This window comes from Lotus japonicus, chromosome 1 (genome assembly GCF_012489685.1).
Source record: "Lotus japonicus ecotype B-129 chromosome 1, LjGifu_v1.2".
Taxonomy (NCBI): domain Eukaryota; kingdom Viridiplantae; phylum Streptophyta; class Magnoliopsida; order Fabales; family Fabaceae; genus Lotus; species Lotus japonicus.
Genome location: NC_080041.1, coordinates 69,596,082 through 69,605,653, shown reverse-complemented (window position 1 = coordinate 69,605,653; position 9,572 = coordinate 69,596,082). Strand labels below are relative to the sequence as shown.

Below are 9,572 nucleotides of genomic sequence, written 5' to 3'. Positions count from 1 at the left end.
TAACATCGTTCATCCATGTTGGAAATAACAACTTATGAATATTCAATAATTTCACTCTTTCTTTTAGAACTATGTTCTATGTTTATTTGTTTCATGAATCTTCAGGGTTCATAAATTGAGTGCATCATATAATGTATTATGCTATAAATCATCGAGATCCGTATTTCGCTTTGATTTGTACCATGAATCTTCTAGATTCAAATTTTAGAGTGCATCATACGTTGGAATCATGTTTCATGTTTATTTATGCTTGAATATTCTGGATTCACAACTAAAGTGTATTATATTATGGTTCTTCTGGAACCATGTGTGTATTACACTATGAATCTTCAAGATTAATATTTTGAACATACTTACTATGATTCTTCTGGAATCGCAAGTAAAATTAACAATCGATCTCCATAAAACAGGAAGAAAGAAAAAAGAAAAACTATATAGATGAAAACTTGAAAAAAAATACACACTTGCTTGATACTTGAGAAGATGAAGAACTTGATTCTTGAGGAGGAGATGAAGAACAATCGTGCTGATAACGTGTTATGAGTTGAAGGTAGTATAGGTGAGAGGGGAGAGACTTAGAGAGGAGAAGGGAGAAGCAAGAGTCATACAAATTGTGAAATGAGAGGTGCTCATCTTGATGTATCTCCTTTGTATTTATAGGGGGTGGATAAGGATGAAAGGCCAAGTTACATGAGCTTGGGCTTGGCCCATTATGGTCATCCAAATTATTCATACCACTTTATTATTTTTCTGAAATTTTGTATTTTTCAAAACTTGATACACTTCTACTTATTGAAGTTGAGACTATGTATTGTGGAGTTCAAAAAAAAATACTATGTATTGTGGGGTGTGGGTTGTTGGTATAGGTCATGTATGATCTTAGTGTCTGCAATGGTGTTGTTTACTGCTTAGTTGATGAGTTTTGCATTGTTGCTAGAATTGAGCGTGCAAGGAGGAGTTTCTGTTTTCTTGACCAAGCCACACTCTGCTTATGTATCACCCCTGGATACGATTTTTCTTTATATTATTTGTAGCTATGACTATTTCCAGTTTGGTTTCTGGAGGGATGGAGAGAGAGAAAGAGATGTAACTTGAATTTAATAAGCATGTTTTCGGTGATAGTTAGCTTGACTAGTAATTTAATTTGAAAACTTAATGTAGATTTTTTCGATTGTTGTTTTTTTCAGTTTCATATTCAGATCATGAAAATGAGAAGATCAAGTATACCTAAAATTGTTTATATAAAACATATTGATTCCATGTGTAAAAGTACTACACTACAAACTTTTTTTTGAGAATCGAACCATATATTATATATAAGAAAAATAGCAGGGTTGAGGAACTCATACAATAGAAATAATACAACAAAAAGAAAGTAACACAACAAAGAAAGAAAAACTTTGTAAGTATTTTTTTATAACGTTATCATCTTATTCCATTATGACTCTATAGGTTGTACCCCGTTGATAAATGGATGTGATTTTTTTTTCTTCATAATATTTATATATTTTTGAAACAAAGAATAGTTATATATATCATTAGTTAGTTATTCTTGTAGGATCATTGATAAATTGTTTTATGATTTTTATTTGTGTTATTAATTAAATATATTTATTTATGTTTTATTGTACATAAAAAAAATTTAACTTATCAATTTATCATTTTTTTTTCAACAAATATTCTAAAATTATTTCTGTATAATAATTAAAATAAAATGGTAAAAAGTACACTACACATGTGTTCCATATATACTAAAATTAATAATTTTTTTATTGTCACCTATTTATTGAAAAAATTAATAAAAAAATTTGTTCATTTTAGATAATTGTGTAGATTACAAATTACTGATATATAAATTAATTACTTTATTTTATTAAATTATAGAATTAAAGTTCATAAAACGTAGAATCGCTCGTCCGTGCATCGCATGGAATCGTGCTACTATCCTAGTTATAATTATTACAGTATTTTTCTAAAAGGAGCTTCTGGGCAAACCACAAAGTGCTCAAGACGGTATTACAATGGAGTTCTTGCAATTTTTGATAGGACGCGCAGGGCAAGGGATGTACAGAGCTCCATTAGAGTCCATGCATAGACGGACTTCTTGTAGGTATGATACTTTGTTTTTTTTTTTTTTAGAATCCACAATATCCACACATAGGAAAGCAATGGCTCCAGTGATGGTGTTTAGTTTTGTTACAATAGCCTTGGCAATATCCCGGTTCAGATCATACCTATTCACATTTGATGGCACAATACTTTTATCATTAAGTCCCCCAATCAGATCTATGTTCTTCCTCCATGGCGAGCTTGAAATATTGAGGTAGATTAAATTTGTTTTCTGAGCATGCACCGTGCCATTTCTATTCATGCTCCCAAAATATCTCTGGAGTGTCCAATAGATTTGGCCAAAACTTATCTAGATCAGACCTAATGTTCTGAACCTGTAAATAAATAAAAGGGACTTGGTTATTTAATTCATTGAAATTTGAAAAAATAAATTTCAAAAGTGTCAGCTTAAAATCAACAAATTTGATAACTCACCAAACTTGATTTAAATTGTGTATTGGTGGGACAGATATGTTTGGCAGTGGTAGGAGGCTAGGTTCTGTTCGCAGGTCAGATCCCATGAATGGTAAATATCTTTGGTGGTAGTATAATGCAAGGCTTTTGTCTGCTCATAAACATGCAAACAGTGAGTGGCCACTGGCTAGTGGCCACTGTTGGGATAATATCAGGTAGTCATACTGATAAGCACAAGTTAGCTTAATTAGTAAGGTAAGAAGAATGATAGGCATAGAACAGTTGATGAGATATTTCATGATGATTAATTTTGATGAAACTTAACCTAGCAGGCCCAGCCTGCCAAACCTGATATATGCCCCAATATAAATTTTGATACAAAACTAGCGAGTTAGGTTATTGATAAATATTATCAAAAGTTATGTTCGAGCTTATACTAGGTTTGAGTTTAGGATTTGAGAAGGAGCTCTTTTATATCTAGTGGTTAGAAGGATTTCTTTGAGGATTGTGTAATGAAAAATATATTGCGAGTGAGCCGTGATTAGGTTATTTTTCTTGTAATATTATGTTATGTTATTTCTTATAATTATTGATACTCTTATAAATATTTTATTTAGTTTGTATCATTAGAAATATTGGCCCGTGTGTCACACGTGTATTGTACATGCACCGCATGGGCCATGACACTACTAAAATGTTATGTCCCTATAAGAAACAAGCAAACACAAGTGATTTTAACAACAAAATACTGCTATTATTCTAATTAACAATAATGGAAAGTAGTGAGTTTATTTTAACGTAATAACACATCCACCACATGGGAGAATTACAAGTTATTTTTCACAATTTGTGCAATCACAAGGATGTGAAATGAAATTGTTCAAAAAAAATTGTTATCTTGGCATCTAAGTACCTCGTTGCAAGGTGTAATTGAAACATTGGTCTGTGTTTCACACATGCATTGCACGCACCATGAAACTACAAAAATATTATGTCATTATAAGAAACCAAGCAAACACAAGTGATTTTAACATTAATAAACAGTTATTATTTTAATTAGAAAACACTGAAAAAAGTGAATTTATTTTAAAGTAATCACACATCCACCACATCATTATAGGATCATTACAAGTAATCACACATCCACCACTTGCAAGGTTGTGCCTGCACACAGTGGGTGGCCATTGCAGGGAAAGGCTTGATATAATCATACTCATAAGCACCTAAGGAAGGAACTATGAACATGTGAAAACAGAGATGAAATAGGATTAGCAACTTCAATGTGAGTTTCCTCACTATATATGTGTTTGTGATGCATGTGATTGAATTTGAAGAGTACTTTTGCAACGTATGTAATAGTCACATTCTTTAGTCTCAAATGATGATAGAGTAATTTAATTAGAATAATCTATTATAATATATAAATCCTGAAGCGCGCGTTGTCACGTTGCCATCTCATTCTTTTTATTCTCACACAAACTTGACATGTCAACTTTTACAGTGAGGTGTCATGCTCTAACTCTTAGGCCTCTCTAACTTGAACATCATTTTACGTTACTATTTTGCAGTGGTGGGCATCAGGATTTATTTTGCCCGTTATAGGATAGATGTATGCAGATTGAAAACCAATGATTTCTTTCATTTAATAGCATGCATCTACAGAAAGAAAGAAAAATACTCAGAAGAAGACTCTTTGGTAATGGCCTTGGCACAACTTCTATGCGATAGGTGTTTGATTTCCATCCCCTTAACTAAGAGTTCAATCTGATTGTGAATTTTTTGTGTCTATTTACAGATGATGCCTTGGTTTTCTACTGACCTTTACAAGTTCATGTACAAATATGTCAACATAGGTCCCAAAAACACTTATTTTTGAAGTTTCTTACTTGTATTACATTTTATTTCCCTTTAATACTTTGCAAAATGAAATGACTTCACACATTATATAAACCTTCATTTGCAGTTTTCTATTTGTTCAGATGATTGTTGGGCTGCAATGAATCAGGTTGATAAGGTATGTGTTATATGATTTTTATACGATTTATTCCATTTTCTTCTTGGAGACCTTAAAGCTCTTGCATTGAGTTAAGTTTTTCTTCCAAACATTGTTGTAGGGTAATTGGTGACAAAGAAATCCACATTTCCTTCTAGCATCAAAGCTTTTACAGATTATTTCCACAAGGTCTTAAGCTTTGAATTTACTCATATGCAGGGTACAAGGACTTTCCCAAACATCTAAACAAATCAGTCCCATTTTCATGTTCATTCTTCACAACTGAGTTTTTTGTTGTTCAATTTCACAGGTATTTCACTTGTAGCAAGAAGATGCCTGATCCAGAACAGTTTCAAGAAGAATAGAAAGAGTTGAAGAAAATACAAGTTTTTAAGGAAGTGTTACTTTGATAAAATAGAAGGTTAGTAAAAGAGACTATTTATATTTGGATTCAAGGCTATGTGACTGTGTGGATACACATACATGGCTGACATATATTGAACTGTGGAACTTGATTGTACTTTTGACATTAAAAGCAAATCAGAGAACTGCATATAAGAGAATTTACTAAGACCTCTTAGTGAAAAAGAGACTGCTGAGAAAGAAACATAAGCTCTTATTGTAGTAGATTAGTTCAAAGTTGAATATCAATGAAAGGATGATAAGTGGTGATGCAACTCAAGAAAGTGTATTTGAGGATACGAGGAAACATCTTAGTATACAAACTTATAGATCATAAGACATGTCTTATTGGAACATACATAATCATTTCTTAAATTCATTACTATTTTCTTTTTTACTTGCACTAGGTGCATTTTGCCGTAGATTGTTATAATGTATGAATATTTGCTTACAGTCAAACTGATTTTGGAAAGACATCTATATGGACCAATCATTGTCCTATGAAACTGAAACTGCTCAGAGACTAAGCAAATCAGTTTTGATTCCAAAACTATTAATTGAAATCAAAATAGGCTTTAAAATCATAACAAAGAAACGGTTTTCCTCAACGTAACTGAAGTAAATATCAATCAAAATTATATTTAATGTAATATTAAATTTATCAATCAATGATCAAATAAGACTTGTATGCCACTATTTATGTTCCAATAGCCTCTCACCAATGGCAATCAAGTTAAAAAGAATTGACCAAAGCAATTAAAATATTTTTAGCTGGAGCATATTTAAATTAAAAAGAAATGGAGTGAGCATGTAAATAGTCACATATGTTTACATTGCCTTTAAAATTCATGAAAAATTATTATTAAGACTCTAGCTTGCACAGTTGAAGAAGTGTTTTTATTATTTCGTTAATAACAATCGCAATATATTTAAAAAAATCATTCTCTCAGCCGCGCATCGCGCGGGGCTTAGTCTAGTTTAACTAGAATTGGGAATGACTCAGCTAATTAACCATCCACACCAAACACTAAATAAGTTGATGATAATTAAATTGTGTAATAGGCTAGCTAACCATTTCTCTTTTAACTTATGAAATTTCAATTTTGTTGTAACTAAAAAATACTATAAAATTAAATTAATTGTTGGAAAACATATAAACAAACAATTACAAACAACACAATTTGATACGATAATGAAATCCGCTAATTTTATTTTTTATATATTTTTGTAAGTTATCAAACATTCTGATCCACCACATCATTTCATTGTGGGATCATTACAAGTTGATGGCCCCAATTTGTCCAATCACCATGAGGACATGATATGAAATATTTGGGCTTCTTAGACTCTAAGCATAATCTAACTTCTTGCAACTAAGAGATTGAAGTACCCTTCTTTAATATTGATGTTAGCAACCTTTATCTTTGTCTTGAACACTGATGTTATCACACTTGCAGTGTCTTGTAGATGATATCTTTTAGTTCGAGATGGGAGAGTGTTCTTGTTTTGAAGAACACTAATGGCATTTATGCTGCTTCTTCTATCCAATGTCATCTTGAAATATGCAGCTTGATCATCCACATAGCATGCCCCATGTGGATCCCACTCATCCCTCCAAAACTCTTTATCCTTTTTTACGAAACTTTGCTAGAATAAGTGTAGTCTATCCTCCAAGCTCGAGAGCTAATAAAATAAGAGAAGGGTCATGTTCATTAAATTGGATAATTAATAAATCATGAATGATAAAAGTAATTACTCAAACAATTTTTTTTGTCTTCGCATCTTGGTACATCTTCCTGCATGGTCCTGTTGGTTGGCCATAAACCATGAAGAGTAAATGTGTTTGAAATTTGAACTTTTTTGCCACAAGGTTGTGCCTTGCACACAATGGGTGGTCATTGCAGGGAAAGCTTGAAATAAGCATGCACCTAAGGAAGGCACCATGAGCATGTAAAAACAAAGAAGAAGAAAAGGGATTAGCAACTTCATGAATTTGCAATTGTGAGTTAAAGATAGCTATAGTTGTGTTTGTGATGCAAGTGATTGAATTTGAAAAGTAATTTTGCAAAATATATATATATATATATATATATATATATTAATAGTCACATTCTTTAGTCTCAAATGCTAATGGAGTAATTTAATTAATTAGAATTGGAAATGAATCAGCTATAATTAACCATCCACATCAAACACCAAATAGAGAGATATGTAGAAAAAGAAGAGAGAATAAAAATCTTATGTTGATGATAATTACATCGTACAATAGAATAACTAGTTATTCCTCTTATAATTTATGAAATTTATATTTTGTTGAAGCTAACAAATACTATAAACATATAAACAAACAATTACGAACAACACAATTTGATATGATAATGAAACCAACTAATTTAATTTATTATATATTTTTTAAGTTATCAAACATCATAATCCACCATATTATTCCATTCCGGGATCATTACAAGTTGATGGTTACAATTTAACCAATCACCACGAGGACATGATATGTGACATTGTTGGGATTTTTTAACTCTAAGTATAAACTAACTTCTTGCAAGTAAGAGATTGTAGTACCCTTCTTTGAATTTCAGCAACTCAACTCAATAACAACGTTTGTCTTTGTCTTGAACACTGATGTTATCACACTTGCAATGTCTTGTAGATGATATTTTTTAGTTCGAGATGGGTGAATGTTCTTGTTTTGAAGAATTCTATAGCTTGGTCATCCACAAAATTTGCTCCATGTGTGTATCTCATTCATCCTTCCAAAAATATTTGTTATGCTTAGCGAAACTTGTCCAAAATGTGTGGAGTCGATATAGCAAGCTGATAGTAAAAAATCATTTTCATTAAATTGGATTAATAAATTAATGATAAAAGCAACGAATTGCTGAAAATTAATAAACTTATTATTTATTATCTTGACATCTAGGTACCTCGTTGCATGGTGTAATTGAATTTTGGCATGTGTGTCACAGGTGCACTGCACGTGTACCACACACGCCATGAAACTACTAAAATATTATGTCATTATAAGAAATAAACAAACACAAGTGGTTCTAACAACAAACTGTTATTATTGATGATACTTTTTGGTTCTTGATGGCTGAATGTTCTTGCTTTGAAGAACACTGATGACATTTATGCTTCTTCTTCTATCCAATGCCAGCATAAAATATGCAGCTTGATCATCCACATCCCAAGCCTCATATGTATCCCACTCATACTCCCAAAACTTTTTATGCTTCCCAATGAAAATTGGCCAGAATAATTGGAGTCTATGCTCCAAACTCTTAATCTGATTAAATAAAACAAGTGTCATCATGTTCATTAAATTAAATTGGATAATTAATAAATCATGAGTATAATGATAACATTAATTAATTAATAAACTCACCTGGCTATAAGAAAATTCGTTGTCTTCGCATCTAGCTCCCTTTTCCTTCTGTATGGTCCTGTTGGTTGGCCATAAACCATGAACAATAAATGTGTTGGGAATTGGAGTCATTCTATGATCACTAGGTTGAGCCATGCACAACGTTGGTGGCCATTGGAGGGCAAACTTAAAATACTCATACTCATAAGCACCTAAGGAAGGCACCCATGAGCATGAGTAAACAGAAAAGACGAAGAGGGATTCGACTTCTTATACTTTTTTCACTTAGACTTGATTGATAGAGAAAGAGATAGGAAGAGAGAATGGAGAATTGAAAAAATGATATCTATGAATAGGAAGAGAAATAAAGTGAAAATTATATACAAGAGAAAGTCTAAGTGTGAACATTTCATTTTTCAAATGAGAAATATGATTAGGTGATGTGATGAGAAAAGAAAATAAACACAAAAAGAAAAAATTGTTGAAATGAAATGGAAGAGAAAGTGGATGCATGTGAAATGATATCAAATTTATTACATTTAAATATATTTTCATTTTTTTTCTTTCTTGAATTTTCATATACATTTCTCCAAATATATTAAACAACTATTATTTTTGAAAAGAATATATGTGATCCTTGCTAAATGTGGCTTTGCCATAAAAGAATGTGGCTTTGGCCTATGTGGCACACGTGCACGTGTACCGCACATGCCATGAAACTACTAAAATATTATGTCATTATAAGAAATAAACAAACACAAGTGGTTCTAACAACAAACTGTTATTATTGATGATACTTTTTGGTTCTTGATGGCTGAATGTTCTTGCTTTGAAGAACACTGATGGCATTTATGTTGCTTCTTCTATCCAATGCCAGCTTAAAATATGCAGCTTGATCATCCACATCCCATGACCCATGCCCCATGTGTATCCCACTCATACTCCCAAAACTTTTTATCCTTCCCAATGAAACTTGGCCAGAATAATTGGAGTCTATGCTCCAAGCTCTTAATCTGATAAAATAAAACAAGGGTCATCATGTTCATTAAATTAAATTGGAAAAATAATAAATCATGAGTATGAATGATAACATTAATTAATTATTAAAATCACATGGCTATAAGAAAATTTGTTGTCTCCGCATCTAGCTCTCTTTTCCTCTGCATGGTCTTGTTGGTTGGCCATAAACCATGAACAGTAAATGTGTTTGGAATTTGAGTCTGTCTATGATCACAAGGTTAAGCCATGCACAAAGTTGGTGGCCATTGGAGGGCA

The 9,572-nt window shown here is 31.9% G+C and overlaps 1 protein-coding gene and 1 long non-coding RNA gene across 2 annotated transcripts; one reads left to right on the top strand and one right to left on the bottom strand.

The window, feature by feature from the left end:
• Positions 1–4,037: 4,037 nt before the first annotated feature.
• On the top strand, positions 4,038–5,680 carry LOC130731993 (uncharacterized). Its single transcript, XR_009016908.1, has 5 exons — positions 4,038–4,219; positions 4,319–4,376; positions 4,487–4,537; positions 4,638–4,736; positions 4,827–5,680. It is a non-coding gene; the product is annotated as an uncharacterized LOC130731993 (long non-coding RNA).
• Positions 5,681–7,997: 2,317 nt separating this feature from the next.
• Positions 7,998–9,222, bottom strand: LOC130744114 (ribonuclease S-4-like). Its single transcript, XM_057596308.1, has 3 exons — positions 9,138–9,222; positions 8,319–8,509; positions 7,998–8,219 (listed from the first exon to the last, which is right to left on the bottom strand). Exons 1-3 carry the CDS (start codon positions 9,220–9,222, stop codon positions 7,998–8,000), a joined length of 498 nt encoding a protein of 165 aa, XP_057452291.1.
• Between the last annotated feature and the right edge of the window lie 350 nt (positions 9,223–9,572).